This window comes from Electrophorus electricus, chromosome 5, assembly GCF_041902795.1.
Source record: "Electrophorus electricus isolate QZ-2024a chromosome 5, ASM4190279v1, whole genome shotgun sequence".
NCBI lineage: Eukaryota > Metazoa > Chordata > Actinopteri > Gymnotiformes > Gymnotidae > Electrophorus > Electrophorus electricus.
In genome coordinates this window covers 5,863,737-5,889,994 of record NC_137501.1, presented here as the reverse complement: position 1 = coordinate 5,889,994, position 26,258 = coordinate 5,863,737, and the positions used below count along the sequence as shown (strand labels likewise).

Below are 26,258 nucleotides of genomic sequence, written 5' to 3'. Positions count from 1 at the left end.
AACAGTGACCTGGAAAAGAGATCCTAAATCATGTGAAGCAGGACTGGAGAAATGTGTATGCACGCTAGCGGGTCCAAAAAAAGGAATAAATACGTATCGAACACAAAGTTGTGTGCCTACACACACCCAGCCACTACACTGCTGTCAGCGCGTGAGGCTTTGTCCCCGCTGGGTTCTAAGGCCTCGCTTAGACTCACTTTAAAGATTCTATCCATCACACTCCCTCCCTTACACATGCACACATTCTCTGACTTCAACACTCATTTACAGGAATGTGTACATGAGCTGGGTCACGCATCAAGACTAGCGCACAACCCCAAAGAGCACACACACTGTTCCACATCCGCTCTACTACACATAGGCCGAATATGACGCCGTGTTGAGATACACATACAGGTGCAGTTTCACTACATCATTTGCATACACACACACACACACACACACACACACACACAGTGTGGGTAGAGTGGAGATGGCACAGGGCCCATATCTGCCAGGGAAGACCCTTCTGTAACAGCAGCCACTCAACAGCCACTGTTGAGCTGCTAACAGCAACCAGACAAAGAGCGGTTACCTGCCATCAGCCAATCGGCTGATCTCTGGAGCAGCTGTGCTCCCAGCATGCACGGGCAGGCGTTCCGAGCACACGTATGCCGCGGGTGTTTTGTTCTCTTGCCCTTAAACGTCAGCCTTTCTTGTTCTATGCAACGCTGTAGTTTTACGCTTCGGTATTTCATGACTAGACCAGCAATGACAGCAGAGGATGAGCGATGTTGTCAGCAGTGCTGACCTGAGAGATCATCGCGTAACGGGCGGGATCAGGACCAGGGAACTGAGGATGGTCTAGTGCAACACAGAAGGTGAATCGGAGGGGCTTCCCCGGGGCCAGTTAGGGGGTTTGAAGGTTCGGCCATTTCCTCAATCACTGCTTCTGCGCCTTTTTTTAGTTGCAAAGTAAGCATGCTTTTTTTTTTTTTTTTATATATCATTTTAGTCATTCACAATGTGGAAGTCTTTTGTTCTACCATTTGACATCCTGATGAACAGCGCCTGAACTGCCCTGCGTCTCATCATAACCTTGCTTTCTAGCTTTGCCTCCATTTCACGTCAAACATTGAAAACGTCCATTCCTACGCAAAGATGCCTCGTACTTATTTTTTAATTACCACTTTGTAAGTTTGTTAGCTTCATTTTTATCTAGACTAATTATATATGGATTTTCTTTGCTATTGTCGTCACTTCATTGAAGCAACAATTAATTTACCTGAATATGGTTGTAGGCTACTCTTCCACGTCTGGGTAGGTTGAGGTGTCCATTTGTGAAGAGCTGACTGTATCCCAGTACCACTGAATATAAAAATAACTCCCGAGAGATTTGCTGTAACACCAAGCTGCCTGGGACTACCAAACATGAATGTTTTAGTGGAGTCCGCGACGTTTCCTCGATCTGTATGAGATGACTTGGTTCAGGGGATATAACGTTTCACTAAGAAATTACTCCCAGCCATCAAAGATTCATAAAGTGAGTCCTTCCTAATTAACGATTAACATGTGTTTACCAATGTGTGGCGTGTGGGAGATCTCGTGTTCGATACACCTGACACATGATGCCAGATCAGACTTTGACCAGTTGTTTGCCCAAGACACCCCCTCTGTCAGACTAGCATTACATAACTGACAGCGACAGCCACCCATAAGGCTTGTCTCCCACCTATACACACATACACCCACACACACACAGAGGGAGTGAGAGCCAAAAAGACCTCCGTGTTTGTTGTACAAAAAAAGACGAGTTCCTAGACAATACTGCAGAAACTGGTACATTCTAGGACAGTTGTCTTTCTGGGTTTGAGGACTTCCTTTGAAAGCACCTGCATAATGTCAGCGTTTGGAAGGCCACACAGATGGCACACGACCAAGGTGGGACATCAGGATGGAGAAGGACCACTCCTGCACTGACCGACAGAGGGTGGGCACCGCTGTGGATGAACTACAGACTGTAAAGGATGGACACACTCCCAGCATGAAACGAGACGACAACAAGCTTTTGGAAAATGGATTTATTTCTGGCATAAAATACGTCAACTTTGCCAAATAAACAATTGTTGTTCAAATAAGAAACAGAAAAAAATACAAGGAGGACTATTTTACAATAATTGTGTGACAGATGTGATCTTTTATTTAAAAAAAAGAAAAAAAACAGCTGAACCAAACCTTAGCTAAAACTACAAAATCGTCCCAAAAGAAGTGAGAAGCATGAGAATCAGTCTGCAGAGAGTCCATACTGTCTGCCGGTGAGCTGAGATGCTTGGCTACCATGAGCTAAAGTCACCGAAGTCACTCCTACCTTTGATCTTCTTGCTTGCTGATTGACTGGTGGAGGCTTTACAGTCATCATCCACCACAGAGCGCTTCCTGAGACACACACACACACATACATACACATACATACACATACATACACATACATACACATACATACACACACACACACACACACACACACACACACACACACACACACACACACACACACACACACACAGAGAGAGAGAGAGAGAGAGAGAGAGAGAGAGAATTAACCTGCATGCATTGCAACAGGAAAATTCAGAGTAAATAGTACGGATCCCATTAGAATGAACAGAGTGGGGGAACTAAGACTAGCAAAGCTTGTTAGTGTCTGTTTTTAGGTGCGTGTGTGTGTGTGTGTGTGTGAGAGTGGAAAAGAGAATGCGATGTGTCTACAGCAACTCTTGTACAGCTGGTTTGTGTGTGTGTGTGTGTGTGTGTGTTTGTGTTTCTGCATGTGAGAGAGAGCGAGGGGGGGGATCAGTTGGGGGGTGGGGGTGGGGCAGGATAATTATAGTGATGTCCCACTGCTTCCATGGTGAGCTTTGTTCATATCCTGAACCCTACTGAGCAATGTTACACCCCCAAACACCCGCTGATCTATACTCTCACACAGGCCCGTGAGCTGTCTCTCTCGCGCACGATGATTCTTAATTTCTAGCCTAGTCTCCTCCAACCCCAGGCAACCATAACGAGGCTTCACCATGCCTCAGAAGCAGTGATGGAAGCTTGAAGTGGAACCCGAGGGACAGAGGACAGCCTTCACCCTGGCTGTGCGGGGGAGCCCTCATTACAGAGTGTGCATGCAGACTCACGCCGCCGCCATGTTGATGTACTTGCCGACCCCGGGCCTGTAGGTTTTGGGCTGCTGTTCGCCTTTGTCTTTGCTGAGAGAGGTGGAGCTCTGGGCTCGCTCCTCCTCCTGCCTCTGAGTCTCCTTCTCCCGCTCGGCAGCTATCTGCAGCATGCGCGCACACATAAGCAAGCAAAGTGACAAGTCTCACATTATGACATGAAACATTACGACCTAGCATGCACTCATGTTGAAATATGGAGGTTTATAGTGGCAGGGCCATACAGCCCTTCCCCCACGAGCCATAAACACACGCAAACCTGTGCATCCGCCTCCTCATACGGATCCACAAACACGGTAGTTCTTAGCAGCTTAATCTCAGCCTGTAAAGGGAGGTGGGGCAGAGAGACATAAATCAATCAGGGGTTTTAGCACAACCACTGAGGGTGTCTGAAGAACGGAATGCCTGAAATAAATGAGAAGAGCTCACACAGTGCAGGATTGCGTGCTGACTGGCTACCACACACATTGCAGGGGTGCATGCTGACCGGCTACCCCCCCCCACACACACACTGCAGGAGTGTGTGCTGTCCCGCTACCAAACACACACACACACACACACACACACACAGCAGGGGTGTGGGCTGCCCGGTTAACACCTGCCCACCCACACCCACAGCACACTACACCACACTGTACCTAGTAGCTAAGAAAATGGACACATTTGTTAGAAAAGCAGTCAACATGCACATTCATTCATTTGCATACTAATAATCAATGTAACACTTTTATTTTAAAACACTGCTTTGATATCCTACATACCAGAGATACACATGTACACCCAGAAATAAACGTGGTCATGTGTCACTCATGCCTGTATTTCTAGACTACATTTGAGAGATGTAGACCAGCAATGTAAGGGCCTGTAAAACACCCAGTGATGTCACGAGAAATAAAAACTCCATCCTAACAAACTGCTGACACAATGTTAGCTGATTATGTGATAATCTTATTTTCGGTCTCTTTCTGCTACAAAAATATTTTTGTACACACTGAATTAAAACTCAGCATTTGTCATTTTTATTATGTGGCACTAATGGTTTACTGCTGCATTATGTCTGTATAAACTTGTTTTTGTAGCAAACTAATGCGATACATATCATGTATTGTAAAAAGTATCAGGGTATTGCATTTTTGATGATATTGCCCACCCCTGCCTATGGAAGGTTTGTGCGCTGATGAGTCATCTACAGCCCTGAGTTTTTCACAACTAGCTCTAGCTTTAAATCTAAATTGCCTTCACCAAACTGCTCAATCTGATAGTGGGTATCTTCTCCCTGAAAGTCCGGTCCAATTTCCCCAGTGAGAATGATTCAACAGGCACAAGAGCATTCAGAGAACTGAAGCTATTCAGAGACACAAGGCTGTAGCACTCTGACTGCCTCTAACAGCTGAGACTACAACGCAGCCATTCAGAGGGGCTCTCAGAGACCTGCTCAGCGAGGCGCATGGTCACTCTCACACCCATACAACCTCCGATAAGTCTGTACGCAAGCTCAGCAGATCGCAGGATTGGGCGGGGGGGGGAGCACAATTTTTTGCCACAGCTGCAGTGCAGGATGAGCGGATGAGTGAATGACTAAATAAATACTTAATAAAAAAATTCAAGACAATCAGCTCCAAGAGTACAAGTGAGGGGTAATCCCAATGAGAACTCCTCCTTCAGTGCCAAAGGTGTGTGGTGTGAGCTCAGGTGTGCGACGCAGTGGGGTAGCGGGCTAGGGTATCCACGAGGCACGCCTTCAGCACCCAGCCACGCTTCCCTGCTCGCTGCGGCTCCTCTCGGGGACAGGGACTCGTGTCACAGTGGAGGAGAGCTGGAGCACGTACCTTGGGCCGGTCTGTTTTAGGGTCGCTCTCCACGTTCTCCATTGCTGTGAGGGTCCCAAATCCACCCACCACTCTGAAAGACACAGAGAGACAGAGAGAGAGAGCGAGAGAGAGAGAGAGAGAGAGGGAGAGAAAATCAGAAATCTTGCACAGGATTGCCCCAGCTAGAGGAGATAATGCAAACTGGCTCCTAGAAACTGCTAGAAAATTAGCCAGCAAGGAATTAGGCACACTATAAATCTGGTCAGGAAGTGGGTGCAGGTGATATCCAAGAAACTTCAAAAAGTAAATGTTAAGGTGCGAAAAGATGTTGTGAAATGGTAAAAACAGTACAACACTAAACACAGAGCGAGAGAGAGATACAGAAAGGTCCAAGGATGTCAACACGCCATGGTTTACACAAAACTGTGTCCTGCATATGGTTTTGGAAAAAGACACTACCTAACCCCATACAAGCAAGCTATAAACAAGCACGTTTGTATTACTTTTCCAGTAACAGATGGTTGACTGTTGGCCAATTAACTATAAACTTCCCGTTAAGGAATAACGATTTATTTATATTTTAAAGGCACACTCATTTAAACTATTTCATGACCAAGAAAATAAAACCTGAAAATAAAGCTAATCCAAGTTAGAAAAGTATTTATAATGTGCAAATTGCAATTTATACAAGAAGTAAAACAGACCAGCACCTAATTACTTGCATAATATGGCCCATGGCACCATTATTAAGGAGGCACACACGTACAGAATTCTTTCCTCTTTTCCAGCTGTTCCTTCGGGGCCTCTGGTTGCCGTGGGAGAGCTTGGGTTTGCACCCCCCCCCCTCAATAAGCTAGTGGTACAGGGGTGTGTACGCATGTGGGTGGGTGGGGGGGCGGGTGTTGTTTGCTTTCTGCTCTCTATCCAAATGGAAGTGTGTGCGTTTCCCTGAATAAGGGGGAGGGAGTATGTTCCTGTGTGCAGAGGTTAGCCGTGCTTGGCAAATACAGTAGGATGAAGATCCTTCAGTATATCAATGCAAGCGTAAGGATGGGGTGTGTGTGTGAGTGTGTGAGAGAGAGAGAGAATTGTTGGTTCAGACTTATGCTGACAAGTCTCTGAATTCCTCAGCTAGAGCCCAAGGATTACAACTCACTGCCAAATGGGCAAGACAGTTGGTGAACGAGGGAGGTAAGATTTATGTGTGTGTGTGTGTGTGTGTGTGTGATCATTCTGGTGTTCTGGAATGTTCTAGCTAAACAACAGGCATGCTTTTCCCTAGGATAAGCCTTGCAGTGAGCACAGCAAATAAGACATTTATGACTGACTCAGTCATTATGCAGGGTGCACGCTCATGCACAAACAGAGCACCATACACATAATAAACAAGAACATATGAACACACATGCTGGATGACAGGCATTCCTCACTAGCACCTTATACACACACTGCTGGGGCGGAGGCCCTGGGCAAAGCAAAGGCTGTTTCCAATCTTAACTCAACCAAAGGTACAGTCACCTGCCAAATACGGTGTGCTTTCTGTCCAGGTACGTGCACGAACGGAAGGTTATAAAGCTGGAGGGAGAGAGAGAGAGAGAGAACGTTAAAGAGAACGAGATATGCCATCACCTTTCCTACCGTCACTGTGTGGGGGTGAACACACTCACAACTGGGATTTGTTGGTGTTGGGCCCCGAGTTGGCCATGCTCAGTACCCCCCGGCCCGTGTGAGACAGGTTGGGCTTGAACTCGTCCGCAAATGGCTTCCCCCAGAAGGACTCGCCGCCTAGTGTGAGGACAGAGCCACACAACCAAGGTGTCGCAGTGAGGAGGAGGAGGACAAGCGGGAATGAGGAAGCAAGAAAAAAAGCAAAGCAATGAGGAAAAAAAATGAAAAACAGAAGACAGACTTGTTATGCCAGAGGGGCATCATTTGTTTGTCTGTCATAAACAGTGGTACATAACATAACACAATGTAGCGCTAATAGCCTGCCACTACAGACGATTGCACTTGCTACCACTGCTGTGCTTTTTTACGCATCTTGCACAAGCGCATAGCAACAAAACATACATTCAGTTCTAAACACCACATGTCTGGGAGAAGCAGACATAATAAAATACCACGGACACATTAAGTGCGATGACCGGGACAAACTCCACAAAATACAACGTTGCGAATGGTCGCTGTGGGGGAACACCAAGCGGCATCACACTCAGCGTGCCGTCATTTCGTCCATACACCGCACTGGTGCTCGCTTTCTCACAAACAACCTCCCCCATGCTGAAGCCCCCCAGAGCTGGTGCGCTAATTAACTCATCATCCAGCCCAATAAAAGCCCTGTGGGACGGTCTGCTCTCGGCGAGCGGCTGTATCTGTGCACGTGTGTGCAGACCTAACGCCGCCATCCTCGGTCCAAACCAGCACCTCTCAACTACACCCGATTAAGTACACTCATGCCCAGAGTTCTAAGGACACAAAAGTATCGGACCCCTCTCGCAGGAGATGATCTCTGATTCTTCTCCCTCATTCGCATGCCAATTCCCATAGAGCGCGAATTAACAGGCTGAACCTGGATCGGACTCTTAACGGCTGGCCCGGCAGCTGCTGGAACCACACTGAGATGTGTTTGCTGCTCACCAATCTGCTTTTAAAAGTTGCATGGCCTCGTAAACATTCCCTGGATGGCATTTCTGCATAATTTATGAGCCCACTGACATTTGCAGAGACCAATCCCCCCCCCCCCAAAACCACAGTCTTGATTAAAAAGGGAGGGGCGAAAGCATATGAGGATGAAACTCCTGTCACCGCAAATCAAAGCTGATCAGAAAACAAGCTCCAGCACAACTGTCACACAGCTAACTACACTCTGAAAGAAGCAAACTTGTGTGAGGGGGTAATAAGGCGACTTGTGTCATTCATTACTGTTCCAGGTGATCTCTCGAAACGGCTCAAGGCAAAGCAGCTGTTTTTGTAAATGACTGCACACGTCATATTCAATCACCACCCACTTCATTAAACGCACTCATTTCTCAGAGATGCCCGCTAAGCGCACATCTGCTGCGATGCACAGGCTGTGTCAGCCACCTTTCAACTCTCAATTAAGGTTCGGTTAGTGCCCGCAGGACTGGCGCTGATTGGATCTTTTTCAAGCCGGCGGGAACGCCGACACGTGTACAGACTCCTGCGGCCTGGAGGTGCCTGGCGCTCTCATAGCAGTGCAATGCCCACTACCACACCACCACGGCGTCAGAGCCCATGCGGTGTCATGAAGGCTCTGCCAGTCGGCCAATATCCGGTCGGAAGTGATCCGATATTGACTCTAAAGTGCCCAATCAAACTAACAAGGACGATCCCTTTGGGTTTTTTCCCCACGAATATAAAACTATATTCAGTGAAAGCTATATTCACTCAGCTGGATCAAAGAACAGATCCATGCAGCCCTCATGTCATGAGAGAGAGAGAGAGATGCACACACATGCACTTGGGCATGTGCATCTGAGGTTGTATTTCAGCGCACGTGTGAGATTGCGTACTCGTTAGGGTTGCCAGGGTAACCGTGTTAGCACGTCTATCTATCCAATGCGTGTTGATCTGTGCATGATGCTCTAATTTGATCAGTGGTATAATGGAATTATTGTGTCGAGTCTATAAGGCGTCATTCTTTCAAAGGACAACTTGTCAAAGCAGCCATGAAAGAGCACTGTTACTATAGACAACAATGTACAACTAGCCTCTGGTGTAGAAGCCTCACCAATCAGGCTTTCAAAAGGTTTGCACGAATGAGAAAAGTTACTTACACGGGCTTTCCTGAAAAGATGTCTCCAGCTGGCAAACAGGAGATGCCCTTCTGGCATTACAGTTGAAAATTGTGCGGGCTATTAGAGTTTTAAATCAGCTATGCCCGATTTACAGTCTAAGCAGTGTATTTTTGTCTTTAAAAGGTATTGTCTCTGCTGTTCTGCTTAACAGGTTCAAAGCTGTGACTGAGCACACAACTGAATAGGGTTTAAAACATGCCTCTCTTACCCATACACACCTGTTGTGTTTAGAAGCACAGTAGAAAACACACAAACACACACGGTAGGTTCACGTCTACCGATTTAGAGAGCTCAATGCTACATAGCTAAAGGTGACCTTTCCTATCTGCCAGGATGTTACCCAAGTGTGTCTGTGAATTTGAAAACAAGAGTGAGGGAAAGAGGGGTGTGTGTGTGTGTGTGTGTGTGTGTGTGAGAGAGGAAGAGAGACAGACACCTGTATATGGTTGTGTGCGCAACATCTTTACAAAACGATGCTCCAAAACATGTAGTTGTTGGGTTTCCAACTACAAGGGCGTTAACACATGCAGTCTTTCTAATAAATGTCATTAGGTGGACTCCCCAGTCCCATGAAGGCCCTGTTTATACATACATATAGTGTAATAAATCTACAACAGCCAGCATACACATTGTAGCGCAGCCTCACTGAAGCTGTGAACGTCTCACTTGCAGCACTGCGTGCTAACAGAGGTGTGAGATGAAGCCCGCAAGGCCTACGGAGATCACCTTCAGGCTTTGACTCGCCTGGACTCCTCCCCAGAAGAAATGACTCGCCTGGACTCCAACACAAACTTCACTCCTTGTGCGGCCATTTTGGCCCTTCCTGTCTGTCCCCAACCTGTCCGCCACTAAGGAAGCTTGGCTGGTGAGCGGAAGCGTGGGTTTGTTCCAGTACTGACAGAGGATCAGGTAGGAGAGAATTACTCCCCAACTCTGGCCAGTTTATAACAGCAATCCGGCTAGCCAGTAAGCAAGCCATTCATGTCCGAAAAACCTCACACAGCTGGCGTGTTCACCCCAGCCAGCAGGGAAGCGTCTTTCACACACGGAGATACCTGGATATAGCGTCTTTGTGTCTGCCTCTAAACCCGAGTTCCTGTTTGGATGAGGCTGATGCATTTTTAATGATGTGAACTCTATATATATCCACCTAGCAGGCCTCTACTGATGGGCTGTTCATCCTTACGAACACGTCCTTTCAGCACGCCGCTCCAGTGCTGGCGCACCCCCCCCCAAAACACGCGCCACACGTCCGGACACGGTGGAATCCTCCGGAAACCAATGGAACAACACGTGCGATGCTGAACGAGCTCTTACAGCATGTACAACTGGAGAGTACTGTGCGAATAGTCCCCTACATATCCAGTCCAGTTCGTCTGATTGCGCTTTACGCCTTTCGACTTCTATCCTTCCAATCTCACCAGCCGATTTTACAGCTTCCTTCCAACAACAGATGCTCCCAAAGGTGTCACTGACATGAAGTTTCTCTCCAAAAACCCCTAATTGGATTGGATTAGTTTATCAGGAGGACGCATAAACATATTTCCGCAGCGATAAAACTCTCACATCCAGACAGCAATAAAATTAACAAAAACCTAGATGCGCCTGTAGCTGCCATCATAAACGCCCCGTTAAGAAAGTCTGTGGGCTCTTGCTTTTCCTCATCTCCTTTCCCTACCTCGTATAGCTCTTATCGGTTGGGTGTGGGGTTTGCTTTACCATCCAGACCTACTAAATGGTCAAGACATTCTTCAAAAGCGTCCGTTTGACATTTTGTGTTTCAGAGTGTGTTTCATATCTGGGAGAGAGTCATGGATACGTACACCAAGATACTATACACGGCGAGCAGCAGTCAAAGCCCCTCCTCCCACAAGGCATGAAAAATGATGCAAACGGGGGGGCATTCAACACTGAGCCATTTCATACCCTTCCGAGAATGCTGGAGCGTGTTTACACACTGCCTTGCAGCCTGCTGTGGGGACAGGCCTGCCCCATGTGCATCCGTGCGCCGCATCTTAAGCCCTTTCTGAGCTGCACTTGCTGTGTCGTGTGATTGAACAAGGCTCTGGCGCTTGCGTAGGTGACCGCTCAATGCCTAGAAGTGCTGGGATTTCTTTGGACAAAATAATTGATTTCCGGCTGTGGCCGGCTTCAAAGTTGATGTCTGACATGAAGAATGACCTACGCGATGACCCCCGCGTCCTCGCAGCCACGCCGCAGGAGCGATGGCGTCTCCGCGAGCACATCTCCAGAAACGCCACCGGGTGGGCCTTTCCCAACCGAAACGATCCGGCCGCGATGGGGTACCAGGAGCGGGCGACAGCACTTGTGCATGCAAACAACTACAACGGAGATGGACAGAAAGTTGTATTACCTGTTCCGGTGCCTGTGGGGTCCCCCCCCTGAATCTGAAAAACAAAATGACCACGTGTAACAATTCAGGATGGACAAACAGACTTCATATACAAATAGTCATGGACGTGTATACGGAGCGTATATTTGAGCCAGTGTAAAATCAGTGCTCAAGACGACTTGGTCTCCAGTAGAGCACAGCTCAGACTTATAACAGAGAGACAGACACGGACATAAATAATGCAAGCAGGCTCCGCTGGAGAGACCGCGCCCCTCGATACACCCAGAAGTATGAAGTTATTGCGACACCCATCCTGCTTCTGCAGACGATGCCCTGCGACTTCCACGTCTGATGCCACCTACATCTAGTTTGCATCTGGTTCGTGCGGACATCAGGGCACCCTAGCGTGCGGGGCCCGGGACCGACTGTCGGGACACGGGCTGACCCTGCTCTTACCATGAAGTTTCGGATGGAGCGGTGAAATACTGTCCCGTCGTAGTAAGCCTTCTTACACAGCTTTATGAAGTTTTCGCCAGCTTTGGGCACCTGAAAAGAGAAAGCAGGACTGCTGAAATATGATCCTGCGTACACGCATACAGCTACACACTCCCCATCCCGGACGCATACGCAAATAAGAACTTGATCAGAAACAGCTTGTACTCCTGTGTGTTTTGCCATATATTGCTATTTGGGTCTGCAGTCACACAGATCTTCACCAGTGCTCCATTTTGGAAAGCTGGCTGGATATTTTATGGGCAGCAGATGGGACCAGACTAAACTAACCAGAGATAAATGTGGGAGTGGGTAAATCGTGTATAAAAAAAAAAAAAAAAAAAGAAAGAAAAAAAGAAAAAAAAAGGGGGGGGGGTAAGTACAATTAATATAATTACAAGCTATAATTGTGTAAAAACACAGCTACTGGGTGTACACAAACACACGTAGAGCTCTGGGAAAAATGAAGAGATCACGCCAGTATCCCATCTCTATATGTATGGCAGCCATTTCACTCCAACACAGACACCTCTTTCTACTTACTGAGGTGCTAAGTAGGTGATCACCTGAACCACATCTTATATAGAGAGCAATATGAAGGCCCAGTGGAGAGCAGGCCGACTTTTGAAAGCTGAAATTCAGAGACAGGAAAATCTGTGGTACTCTAATAAATACTGATGTCTGAACTCTTCCAAAGTTATCAGGAACGGGTTGTTTAAAATGGAATAACTCATTTTCCTTGCAGCACTTGTGGACTGAAAACACCGTTTCTTATGTTATTTTATCCAGCTGTTTTTTTCTTCAAATAAATGTGTTTGGATAGAGGTCCTTCATCAGCTGTGCAAGCAATGTTCTGGTAGAACTAAACATTCTGGCAAACTGTTAGAGAAATAATAACAGGGCCAAACCCAGAGCCTGTCTGAGTCACCAATGGTCCCCCCTACTGTGAGTTATTACTAGAAATTCTACAAGGTAGAAAAGGCTGGGAGCCTGTGTAGCTGCTGCAGAGGAAATCACTATGGTGATGAGATATTTATGCCCTGCCTTTGACTGCACAGAGCTGTGGGATATGGCTCTTTCTTCCCCTGTCCACAATATTGCAGTCATTTCAGAGGCTTTTTGGAAGATCAGAGCCCTGCAAGATTCGCATAATTAACCCTCCCATCCTATACGTGTCGTGTGTGCAGACACCTTTCTCCAGCAGAACCTCCAGGCAATGAGATGCAAAAAATACACACACACACACACTTGAATCTTGCTGCTGCGTTTACAACACACACACACACACACACACACACACTTGAATCTCGCTGCTGCGTTTACAACACACACACACACAGAGCATCCAATTAACAGAAAATAGACCAAAAAAAAAACACAGCCAAACAAACAAATAAATAAATAGTTCATTAAACAAACAAAACAAAAAAATCACTAATCAATGATTCATGGGAAAAGGGAGTAATGTTATTTCATATGCCATAAAACTGTAAATTGTAAAAACAGAGGGAGGTTAGTAGAGCAAAATAAAAACATTAATTCATAAACAGGAAGGCACAAATAGAAACTGTGTGTGGTGCAAAGAATAAGAGTGGTGGGGCTAGGGGAGGGGCTACAGGCAAGGGGAGGGGCTACAGGCAAGTGGGAGGAAGGAGGACAGAGGAGAGTAATTTTATCATCACTGGGACTTCTTTTCTTTATCCTGATTTGACAAGGAGATGGCCAATGAAGAAACACAAAAACAGTGCCTGGTTACTGAGGCCAAGACTGAGGAGAGCTGTCTCTATGACTCACCCCTACTGACAGGCACACACACACAGCACAGTTTCAGTAGGAGAGACCAAACCCCCCCCGCTAACAGGAAAAAAAAGGGGAGAGGGAGAGAGAGAGAGAGAAGTAATGTGTTCGGGATTGTCTTTGGGTTAGGCATAGTGTGCACCACATATGCAATAACTGACCACACACACACACACACACACACAAATTATTTTTTCATTCTCCCCCTCCCTCCCCCACTATTCGTTTTTTATTCATAAGTGTATGGATTAAAACAGAAAATGATTAGCTTTTGTCTTTGAGAGAAATATTTATGTAGTCCATCTGTAGTCCATCTACTTTTCAAGCCACTTAACAGTATGGCCCTTCAGTGAAGCCATCTGCTGAAGTAAAGGTAATGAATTAATCAATGAAGGGCCACAGAATTCCACCCAGTCCAAACACTTAACGTGCCGAGATAATTCACATTCATCTTAGCCGCCCCATTACAGACTGTTACTTCCCAGACAACAAACACTGCAGGTTTTAAAAGGTTATGATTCAGTAACATAAACAATCATATGAACTACAAAAGCTTTTGTGCAATGATTATACGTGCTTATGTTAACGACCCTTTACACTTTTGTTAACAACCAGCTTTTAAATAAATAATCAAGCAAATCAATTAGTGACGTCTTTATGAGGAATATTTTTAACTGAAAGCATTAATGAAATAAAAGTCAGGTTAAAACAGACTAAACAACGTTTCTGTAATTCTCATGTCGCAGAATGCTCTGTGTGAAAAACCCATTCAAACCTCGAGATTGCTAAAGAATAAAGGCATGTATTCATCAGAGGTAGCCGTATGACTGCACTTGCTGCGATGTATGCAGTGTAGTCACCATGGACCACTGAAGGAGTGTGACTGTGCGCCGAGTTATGGGCAAGAGCTGTCCAGGGCCAGGGCCGAGCGGAACATAACTTCACTGGAGAAGCGTTACACCTGGGAATAAATTACAAGCGCACAAGGATGCAGGGCGAGCCGGGGAAGAAAGTGGACAGAGAGCGAGTGAGCGAGGGGGGGGAATATATACCCAGAGCAGAAGAGAGCAGACAAAAAAAAAAAAAAAAAAAAAAAGTGACGAGAAGAGGAAAAGAAAACCAAGCGGGTCCAACACACCTAACGACCCCCACCGGACACAGACAGGTGTCAGTGTCGTATATTCAGCAGACACAGAAGGGAGAGTGTCGTATATTAAATGGGACATTTAGAGAGATGATGTGTCGAAGTGTCTCTCTCTGGGGGTGCGCGCGTGTTTGTGTGTGTGTGAGTGTGTGAGAGAGAGTGAGAGGCAGACAGTGAGAGATGGAGAATGACAAAAGCAGCAGTGTGAAGAGAAGAAGAAAAATATCTCACACTCAGCTTCTGCTGAGCAAGCATACATGCACAGACACACACGCACACGTGCACAGTGTCCGTTTACTACACTGCTCGTTTTAGTGCCGAGAATTGAAAGAACTTGATCGTAAGTCACGCTGCTAAAATTTCAGGACCTAGGTCGTCAGACAGCGCTGCCTCTCACTCACTCATCCACTCTTTCAAAGCCCACATAAAACAAATGTGTGTATTCACCGGTGTAGGGTGGTGGTGTCTCAGTGGTTAAGGTACTCGACTTGTAATCAGAAGGTGGCCAGTTCAAGCCCCAGCACTGCCAGGGTGTCACTGCTGGGCCCCTGAGCAAGACCCTTAACCCTCAATTGCTCAAGTTGTACTCAGTCACAACTGTAAGTCACTTTGGATAAAAGCATCAGCTAAATGCCATAAATATTCAGTCGTGTGTGTGTGCGTGAGTAAGTATAGTCCAACCTTATCACAGTGCAGTTCCAGGTTTAGATCTCCTTTGTTAGTGTGGAGGCGGACGTAGCCTTTTTTTTTCACGTACTGGTAGCGAACTGCATCCTCTGCGATAGCATCTGAACAGAGAAGTGAGAACAGAATCACCATTTTACACACAAACACACACACACAAACACACACACACACACATTAGGGCTGCACTTCTGGCCTTCACAGTACACTGCAATATGCAAAACAGCTCCTAAAACTTCTGATTTTGTTGTTTGTGTGTGCTTTGAGCATCTGGACTAATCTTAGTCGTTCCAGATGAGAGTTCTGTAGGTGTTTATGATTAAATCACAGCATTCCCATCATGCAACAATTATAAATCATTCTTGGTCCAAATAAGACAAGACGATGTTTACTAAAGTGTATTTAAGATGACATAAGCCATGTCATACCATATCTGCCACACACACACACACACACACACACACACACACACACACACACACACACACACACACACACAAAAAACAACAACTCCTCACTGGCCCTCCTCCGGGCGGTCCATTCCCTTTAAGCGCAGGTCCTCTACCAGAGGACTGGGAGCATAAGGTTCCTGAACTGTATCTTGGCTGTTCCCAGTACTGCGCTCTTTCGGACAGAGATCTCTGATGATCCTGGGATCTTAAAGTTTGGGGGTCACAGCTCCTAGTGCTCCGATTACCACGGGAGCCACTTTTGCCTTCACCTTCCACATCTTTTCCAGCTCTTCTCACAGTACTACCAGAAATCGGAGCTTCCAGTCCGTACTCAGCAAAGATATTTCCGTTTCCATGCCAGCCACTTATGCTCTGCCATGTACAGCCATGTACACGCTGCCTGCTTGCATCTTGCATCCCAGTTTTATGTGCTGGATTGTCTCTGTTTAAGATGCACAGCCTGCATCTGGGGTCTTGCCTGGTGTGGTAGATCACAGCCACTACTGATCCTGTATTTGGAGCTTGTTCCCATGCTGCCATGTTTAGTGCCTCTGTTCTCTTTCAGTCCAGCCTTTTCTAGCCATTGGGAGGATTTCTCCATATCAGCCATTTCCACTATTTGCCAGGACATTACCATGCTGTGGTTTATCCTCCCAGGATGGTTCCTGCTGCCTGAGGTATTGACTGGGGCCATCTTCCAGATGTACTCCTGGATCTTGGTTGTTTCATCCTAGATGGCGGCTCTGATGCTCACAAGTCCTCAGCCCCCATGCATCCATTTAGCGTGCACTCTTTCTTGTCTTGATACTGGTGTCTTCTATCTCCTCCTTTGGCCAGCTGATCCTGCCAGTGGGGTATCTGATGACTGGTAGAGCTCAGGTGTCGACAGTCCGGATCTAGTTCTTCCCATTTGGCAGACTTCTCAGGACTTGCCTCACTCTTTGTAGGTATTTGGCTATAACTGCTATCCTTGTGTCTTCCAGATTTCTATTTGCCTGTGGGATTCCAAGGTACTTGTAGCTGCTCCGAACATCTGTTATGTTACCTGCTGGTAGCATGATCCCCATATTCTAACTACCTTCTCTCTCCTTGCAACCATCAAGGATACGTTCCGATGCATTACTGCATATCTTGGTGAGATGGATTAGTGAGCTGATGTCTAGTTCACTTCTGGCATACAGCTTGATGCCATCCATATAAAGGTGGTGACTGATGGTTGCTCCATTTCGAGTTTTATCCACTGGTAAGAGGTGCTTGCATCCTCTGGTTCTCTTGCCAATGCTTTTCTGGGCCCCACTCCATATGGTACAAAAGCAGGTAATCAGCCGGAAGTTGGGTGGAACTGCTCCTGGAGGACTGTCCGGTCTTCAGTTACCCAGGGTGGGTTCCATCCAGGAGAAAAGGACCTCCACCTAAAACACCCTGTTTCTCTGTATACTTCATTACAACTTTGAATATCGCTACGAGCATCTCTTACTACAGTAGTTACTCACCATTTATACATACAGTGGTGTGAAAAAAAGTGTTTGTACCCTTCCTGAGATTTTTTTTTTTGTGCATGTTTGTCACAAATGTTTCAGATCAAGCAAATGTAAATATTAGACAAAGATAACAAGTAAACACAAAATGTAGTTTTTAAATGAAAGTTTTTATTATTAAGGGCAAAAAAATCCAAACTTACATGGCCCCATGTGAAAAAGCGATTGCCACCTAAACCTAATAACTGGTTGGGCAGCAACAACTGCAATCAAGTGTTTGCGATAACTGGCAATGAGCCTTTTACAGCGCTGTGGAGGAATTTTGGCCCACTCATCTTTGCAGTATTGTTGCAATTCGGCCACACTGGAGGATTTTCGAGCGTGAACCGCCTTTTTAAGGTCATGCCACAGCATCTCAATCGGATTCAGGTCAGGACTGTGACTAGGCCATTCCAAAGTCTTCATTTTGTTTTTCTTAAGCCATTCAGAGGTGGACTTGCTGGTGTATTTTGGATCATTGTCCTGCTACAGAACCCAAGTGCACTTCAGCTTGAGGTCACAAACAGATGGACATTCTCCTTCAGGATTTTTTGGTAGACAGCAGAATTCATGGTTCCATTTACCACAGCAAGTCTTCCAGGTCCTAAAGCAGCAAAACAGCCCCAGAACATCACACTACCACCACATTTTATTGTTGCCATGATGTTCCTTTTCTGAAATGCTGCGTTACTTTTACGCCAGATGTAATGTGACATACACCTTCCGAAAAGTTCAACTTTTGTCTCATCAGTCCACAGAGTATTTTGTATTGTATAAGATGTTTTCTGGCAAAACTGAGATGAGCCTTTATGTTCTTTTTGCTCAGCAGTGGTTTTGGTCTTGGAACTCTGCCATGCAGGCCATTTGTGCCAGTCATGAACAGTGACCTTAACTGTGCCCAGTCATGAACAGTGACCTTAACTGTGCCCAGTCATGAACAGTGACCTTAACTGAGGCAAGTGAGGCCTGCAGTTCTTTGGATGATGCTGTGGGGTCTTTTGTGACCTCTTGGATGAGTCGTTGCTGCGCTCTTGGGGTAATTTTGGTCAGCCAGCCACTCCTGGGAAGGTTCACCACTGTTCCATGTTTTCGCCATTTGTGGATAATGGTGCTCGCTGTGGTTCGCTGGAGTCCCAAAGCTTTAGAAATGGCTTTATAACCTTTTCCAGACTGATCTCAATTACTTTGTATCTAATTTGTTCCTGAATTTCTTTGGATCGCAGCATGCTGTCTAGCTTTTGAGGATCTTTTGGTCTACTTCACTTTGTCAGACAGGTCTTGGTTGCGGACAGGTGTGGCAGTAATCAGGCCTTGGTGTGGCTAGAGAAATTGGGGGGGACAATCACTTTCACACAGGGCCATGTAGGTTTGGATTTTTTTCCCTTTAATAATAAAAACCTTCACTTAAAAACTGCATTTTGTGTTTACTTGTGTTATCTTTGTGTAATATTTACATTTGATGATCTGAAACATTTAAGTGTGACAAACATGCAAAAAAACAAGATATCAGGAAGGGGGCAAACACTTTTTCACACCACTCATATTATATATATATATATATATATATATATATATATATATATATATATATATATATATATATATATATATATATATATATATAGAGAGAGAGAGAGAGAGAGAGAGAGAGAGAGAGAGAGAGAGAGAGGATATATATATATATATATATATATATATATATATATATATATATATATATATATCTTCTCTCTCTCTCTCTCTCTCTCTCTCTCTCTCTCTCTCTCTCTAGATAGATATATAGATAGATATATAGATAGATAGATAGATATATAGATATATATATAGATATATATATAGATATAGAGAGAGAGAGTAGATATATATATATATAGAGAGAGAGAGAGAGATATATATAGATATATATATAGATATAGAGAGAGAGTATATATATATATATATATATATATATATATATATATATATATATATATATATATATATATATATATATATATATATAAATAAAAACTTTTTCCTTCCACTTTTTCCTTCAAGCTCGAGTCCTCTAACAGAGGCCTGGGAGCCTGAGTCCTGCATAGTATCTTAGCTGTTGCCAGGAATGCATCTCGGATGTTGTTCCTGGGATCTGCTGGAGCCTTTCTCCCAGGTCGGGGGGTCACAGCCCCTAGTGCTCTGGTTACTACAGGAATCAAAAGGTACCTACCATGGGAACAACCTTCTACATCTTTTCTAGATTTCTTTCAGCCCTTGGTATTTCTCGAGCTTTTTGTGTTCCTTGTTCCTGATGTTGGGATTGGCACATCCATCACTACTGACCTCTTTTCATCTGTTTATCCACCACTACTATGTTCGGTTGGTGAGCCATTTTGTCTATTTATATCTGTAAGCCTCACAGGATCTTAGCATGGTCATGTCATTCGCCACCACTTTTTGGGGTGTATCCCTCCAAGACCTTGGAACTTGCAGCCCGTACTCATCAGATGGTTTCTATACACTTGGTTATGGTGTTCCATGTACACCCTGTCTGCTAGCATCTTGCATCCTGCTGTTGTGTGCCATATCGTCTCAGGGGCCTTAGGTCTTTTGTGCATCACACCCCTACGCCCACATCCACCCAGCACAGCCAGTACAGACATACACAGACACACACAGACCATTCGTTCATGAACATTCAGGGCTCCGTTTTCATGGACTCAGCACGAGCGCAAGAATAACGCATCAGAATGCAGCGTAGGCTCCTGTGGGCTTGGCAGCAATCTTGACGCCATTTTCACGACTGACATACACACTAATCCGGCACAATTACAAGAAGAGGTCGGACCACACTGAAAACGTGATCAGAAGGTCCCGCAATATCCAATCTGATTAACTCCTCTTATTCCCTTTAAAGCCGGAACATGAGCTGAAGTAACAATTTTGTAGGAACAGCAGCAATTTCCGTAGGAACCCTACTTTGAAGGGAAGCACAGTCAGCACACCAAAATATATGGTGCTCAAAGCATGATGATTAAGTAAAATTTAAATAATAATATTTGAGTAATACATTTGATATTTCTTTCTGTGCTGTTTGGTAGTGAGGAAAATACCACGCTGCCCTTGCGTATGTGCTAAGAGCGCAAAACCCCAAATGGGTTCAGAATTACCGCTGCACTGGTGGATTGGAAATGTCACACCCCTGTTGTACCAGCAATTGTTACAGACACATTTGATTCTGTCCACCAAATTAACAAACGACCATAAAAGTGCCTGTGCCCTGTGAAATTAGTCAAATGCCCCGCTGGGCAGCCGTAACACCCCAGCGCAGCCACTAAATTACAGGCCTCAGTCCTTTTCTGACACAGCGGGGACGGGGGAAAGCTTTCTACAACGTGGAGGACGGGTGTGCAGAGGTTTTAGGCCAACACAACTGCTACCTGCTAAGGTGACCGTCTTAGCAACGCAGTCATGTACACGTGCGTGTACAGGAACACGGACTTCTCGTCCAAAGCAGCCACACAAACAGGGCTGACTGCTGTTTACCACAAATGGCACAGAGGATGGATCAGTCTGCGCGTGAGCGGCACTGGGAGAGTGCGAGAGTTTTACCTGCTTCATGTGTTGTTGCTGGAGCCATCGCAGTAGAGGTGAAGGAGGCAGACACCCGACCAGTGGAGTAATGAGCCTAGAAAGAGAGAGAGAGAGAGATACAATGTGTCAGAAAGACAGACAGATGTAGAGACAGACAATGTGTCAAAGAGAGACAGGTAGGGAGAGAGAAAAAGAAACACGTGAGCGAAGACAGCAACATGGTGTGAAAGTGTAAGTGTGAGAGAGCGAGAGAGAGCTCGCCTGTGTGCGCGCATGTTTGTGTGAGCGTACGAGTGAGTAAGAGCACAGTACAGATGTTGGGAGTGTTGCAAGCATTACATATGATTACACTCATATTATGCAAGACACTTTTATCATTTCTTTTTAAAGATTTGAACAAGGAGCTACTGGAGCATAACCTTGCAGATAGAGAACAGAGTGTGATTGTGAAAGAGGAAAACAAGCACATGCCAGTGAGGGAGGAGAGCACAGCACTCTCTCCCTTCTGTCGACCCAGCCCCACGGCTTGGCTCGGCTCGACCCAGCCCCACGGCTCGGCTCGGCTCGGCTCAAACACTCCATAGTGACTTTTCTCTGTCCTATTAGTCCGTTGTCCTTTCTCCAGAACTGCGGGACATGGCACCGGTCTGAGTCAGTCCCGCTGACTGCAGTCATTCTGCTGTCCCGAAGCATTCCATGCAAGGCTCCGTCCTGCACCATTCCTCCGCAACATTCTGGCTCATGGGGGCAGAGGGCAAATCTCACACTCTTGAAGGCTGAATTGAGAGCACATGGAGGCCTGCTACCAGGTTATAAGGAAGGCTAAGCAAAGCCAGCACAAGCCTGGCAGAAGCAGCCCGGTATCCGTGCCTGTGTCCGAGCCAAGCCGCAGCCGGCTGAATGGGCCGGGCACGGGGCAGATGTGCCAGGGGCCCAGCGCGGAGGAGCGCTCAGGGTGGGCCGGCGGAGCGATGTGGCCCGGGTCATGCTGACTCACATTCAGGCCACGCTTTGTTAGCTGCTTTGTTAGTGAGGCGGCGTGTTCTCTCCCGACATTCCATTGCTCATACATGATGCGACACTGTGACAGATTTGTCGCGCATCATGAGTGCTGCCTACAGTTTCACACTGCCTTGTGCTGTGTATGTGTGGTTGTGTTTACATGCACGCATCTCTGCACACAAATTCGGATAGGCAAAATCTTCTGCTCCAGGTGTTGGATGACAGTGGCATCTGAGAGGATTCACCTCATAAACCAGCCACTCTCATTCTCATACTCAAACACACACACACACACACACACACACACACACACACACACACACACATGACCTACTTCACAGCGCAGCAAATTCCATAGCAATTCCTACCACCTCCCAACCCGAAACGCTACAGAGGCCCCGGTCCGAAGCTACACCAAGTGTCCTCGACTACGGCCCCCGTCAACACACAGCTGAGGAGCGAGAGGAAGAGCAAGGCCCTGAGGAGGAGGGTGCGCCTTGGAAATGCGCCGCAGAAATAAACGCAACTTTGCGGGAGAGACGGCAGCTCCTCGAGGACGTTCCAGGGCGGTGGGACTCACAGCGTTGAGCTTGTCCGTCTTCTTGGCCTCAGGCTCCTTCATGGTGGACGCGAGAAGCTCGTCGCCCTTGTACTCTTTGTAGAGCTCAGCCAGCGTCTCGCGCGTCTCCAGGTTTGTGCTCTTCAGGTGGTACGCTGGGTCCTGTTTCGCCTTCTCTTCATCTAGGCAGAGAACCAACAAATGGCGTACAAACAAACAACAGTGCCCGGGACAGCCGACGCACGGCGTTCCCCTTCATACAGGCTCATTCCTACTCTGCACATCGTCTGCTGTTCTGGACCATGGCTGGCAGGTCGTGACAGGTGGGGGGTTTTCCTTTGGTTACACAGTACTGATTATGCCCTTCGCCCTTCATTCAGCAGCACTGGGGCTGTTGGGAGATCTGCCTCGTTAACCAATTAATTTATTCAAATCACCATGGCCAAGGTAACCTGTATTATTTGGTTACTTAATTAAACTTAATGAATCCCACGACGTGAAGATCCTGAATGTCAACATAAGGCCAACTCCTACTTCTTTGAGCTCAAACTATCATCTAGAATATATAATATATATATATGATGATATATGGCAGCGTGCTGAAATTACCAATGATTTACTAATACTAGAAACATTTATAAAATATAAAACAAATACTAGCAGCAGTTATTACCTACACATGTTTGATGACATGATGAATTAAAAACAATAGAACCTGGAGCCACACTAACCTGGGTCCAGAACCTTCATATTGTTTTTCACATGGAAAAAGTCAGAGACATTGAATTTATCCAAATGTGTGGGGTCCTACGGAATAAAAAGAAACAAGGTGGCACAGTTAGCAAAAAATTTTTTTAAATATAATACCATAAACACCAACACACACTTCAGGTCCTCTGCTCACCGTCTCAGCTATTTTTATTGATTTATATTTACACACACACACACACACACACACACACACACACACACACACACACACACACACACACACACACACACACACACACACACACACACACACACACACACACACACACACACACACACACACAGAGAGAGAGAGAGAGAGAGAGAGAGAGAGAGAGAGAGAGAGAGAGAGAGAGAGAGAGAGAGAGAGAGAGAGAGAGAGAGAGAGAGAGAGAGAGAGAGAGAGAGAGAGAGAGAGAGAGAATATTAGGATATTCACAAATATCAGAGTATATTTGATCAAAATAGGTCAAATTAAACCTGAATCCAGCAGGACTCTGTGTCTGTCTGTCTGTGTGTGTTCGTTCATCAGTTCTCCTCCACTCACCCCGCTACTGTACTCCACCTTCCCAATACCAAAATAAACCCTGCATACTTCATAACGCACCCACGCATATGCCCTTTCAGACTTAACCCCAGAATAACCTCCGCACCATCTGAGCTGATGGCACCATCCTAAGCAGCTGGCAGCTCGTGTGGCACCTTCGCCATCGCACCCCCACCGGCCTCCTCGCCCTCCTCCACCTGAGGAGGTCCCAGACCACTCGTCTAGATTCCCTGCGGCGCCCACCTCCCCCGTCCTCACGCCTCGTTTACGAGGGGGCACCACAGTGAGCGTCCCCGACAGCTGCATGGCTGTCTGGTGCAGGAATGGCAACGGCTCTGATCGCGGGCAGCTCGGCGCGTCATCGGCACTCCTCTGCGCCCCGGGAGGGACATTTTCCACTCGCGCGGCGTACGAGGGCTCGTGGACCCCAGCAACAGGGACGACCCCCTCCGAACCCTCCCACACCGCCGCGGTCCGGAAGGAGGTTCTGCTGCGTCTTCGTCAAGACTGTCGGGCCCTTCTGATGCCCCTGGACTGTCGGACTCGAACACCGTGTACGTTCGTTCTCAGCTGCGGACCCTGGTCCGCTGCATTCTTCGTGTACCGTCAGCGCTGTGTGCGAGCGTGTCACACATGCATGCATGCATCTTGCACCTGGGTCGAGGTGACATTATTTCTTCCAACTGTGAACTGCACACTATATACGGCCAGGGAGAGAAGAAAGATCTACTCGCCTTGGCTCACCTCTCAGAATAACTCCCATCTACTCTCCTGTGTCCTGCTCCTGTCCAAACGCTGTGACCGGTCCTTTTTTCCCCGGTTCAAAACGACCAGTGCTAGGGCACGCTGGGATTGCCCATCACACTTGCACTGGGTGCCTGTCGCCCTTCTGCCATAGGTGTTCCTCGCTAACTCTCTCTCTCTCTCTCACACACACATTTGATTTCTAGAAAGTTCAGATCAATTGCTCACAGGTACAATTATGACCAAATCAACCTTCTCACACAGCACACACGCACTTTCTCTGAAACAATACCACCCATCACCCAGCTCAGCATCTGGAGAGACTGGAGGTCTCACTCTTTTCATGGTTAGGTTTCACTTCCAGACCTGTGGCAACCTCTGTCACTCTGTATCTTTATGGCTCCTACACTTTATTATGATGTAGCTGCACAGAGGTTCCCAGTCCCAGTTACATATACACACACACACACACACACACACACACACACACACCTGCAGTGTGATGATATCTTGGCGAGTAAATGGCTCATCAGTCAGCAGATCTTTGTAATTCTTTGTCTTGATGTTCAGCTGCTCCACAGCCTGGGCAACACACACACAAATAATTACCTTCACATCCTCTTAGGGTCCAGTTATTAAAGATGCAGCCATTTCTGATGGACACAGTCTTAATACAAGAAGACAAGGGAGCCGTCAAGCATGGTAGGGGTGAGGAGACGCACCTCGTGGGAGAAGACGTTGCCCGTCACTCTGTTGGCCACGATGTGGGAGTTGTTGGTGAAGACGGTGTAGAGGACGGGACAGTGGTACTTCCCTGACCACGCACGACAAAATCAGCACAGAGACAAAACCGGAATCGTTAAAAACTGTCGCCCAGGGACGCGTACGGGCAGAGCCGGTGTAGACGCTTACCCTCGTTGTTTTTGCTGAAGTTCAGCTTGATGAGGGACTTGGCCTCGAGTTTCTGGAGAAGAGAGAGACAGGGTGCGTTCATCAGCTTGCACAGACACGTTAGGTTAGTCACATCCACCAGCGTTCACATGCACATGACAACACATGTCCCAAGGTTCCAAGCTGGTGTCACTGCCGGCGTGTGATGGGAGTATTTCTGCAGCATTAATCAAGTTTCAAGTTTGGTTTATTTGTCACATACATAGTCATACACAGTAGAACTCGCAGTGAAATGGTTTGAGAGTGCTCTGTCCAAACTGAGGGAGAAAAAAAAAAGAAGAATCGGTGGTAGACCTTCATGCAAGGATACCTGCCCTTCCCAAACCACTAGGGATGTGAGGGAGGGCCGGGCGATACTATTTAAAATTATATCACAATATTTTCTGTAATTTTTGAAAATAAAAGCAATCGCAAATTCTGTACATAGTATACTTGACAATATTCATGTTAGTTATAACATACAAGTGAACAAAAGAGCATCAAAGAACAATTCAAGGAAGTTATCATTTCCCATAGTGTCCTGGGAAAACCTCAGAAAAGAACAGAAAAATGTGTTTCAGAGTATTGCCTTAATGATTCAGGAACTCAGAGACGTTCAGTGTTTACTTTTTGCTCACGCAGCTGTGACAGACCGGTAGGGCAGTGAAGCAGTCTTGGTCATGTGACATGATGCTTATAGCTTATCTGGCTGCGCATCAATAAATTATAGTAATACCACATGACTAGTATATTAGAATAATGTCATCAAGATGACAGAGACTGATAGGGTACTAGTGATTAGCACTCTAGAATAGATCTGCCCTGGCTTCTTGGAAACAACACTGTTTATCTAGCATTACTCAAGACCTGTCTGCCTGTCTGCGG

General features: G+C 46.4%; 1 protein-coding gene across 2 annotated transcripts in view; it reads right to left on the bottom strand.

Annotated features, from left to right (window-relative positions):
* Positions 1–2,045: 2,045 nt before the first annotated feature.
* ppil2 (peptidylprolyl isomerase (cyclophilin)-like 2) overlaps positions 2,046–26,258 on the bottom strand; it is a 29,138-nt gene continuing 4,925 nt past the window's right edge. For both annotated transcript variants that reach the window (XM_027023176.3, XM_081713930.1), the window contains exons 6-20: positions 25,356–25,407; positions 25,166–25,257; positions 24,936–25,025; positions 23,134–23,209; positions 22,424–22,584; positions 20,860–20,935; positions 15,300–15,406; positions 11,642–11,731; positions 11,207–11,240; positions 6,682–6,799; positions 6,533–6,589; positions 5,033–5,105; positions 3,463–3,525; positions 3,165–3,307; positions 2,046–2,415 (exon numbers count right to left, since the gene is read on the bottom strand). In XM_027023176.3, the coding sequence (XP_026878977.2) occupies positions 2,313–2,415; positions 3,165–3,307; positions 3,463–3,525; positions 5,033–5,105; positions 6,533–6,589; positions 6,682–6,799; positions 11,207–11,240; positions 11,642–11,731; positions 15,300–15,406; positions 20,860–20,935; positions 22,424–22,584; positions 23,134–23,209; positions 24,936–25,025; positions 25,166–25,257; positions 25,356–25,407 (1,335 nt within the window). In that variant the 3' untranslated portion in view covers positions 2,046–2,312. The remainder of the gene's footprint in view (positions 2,416–3,164; positions 3,308–3,462; positions 3,526–5,032; positions 5,106–6,532; positions 6,590–6,681; positions 6,800–11,206; positions 11,241–11,641; positions 11,732–15,299; positions 15,407–20,859; positions 20,936–22,423; positions 22,585–23,133; positions 23,210–24,935; positions 25,026–25,165; positions 25,258–25,355; positions 25,408–26,258) is intronic.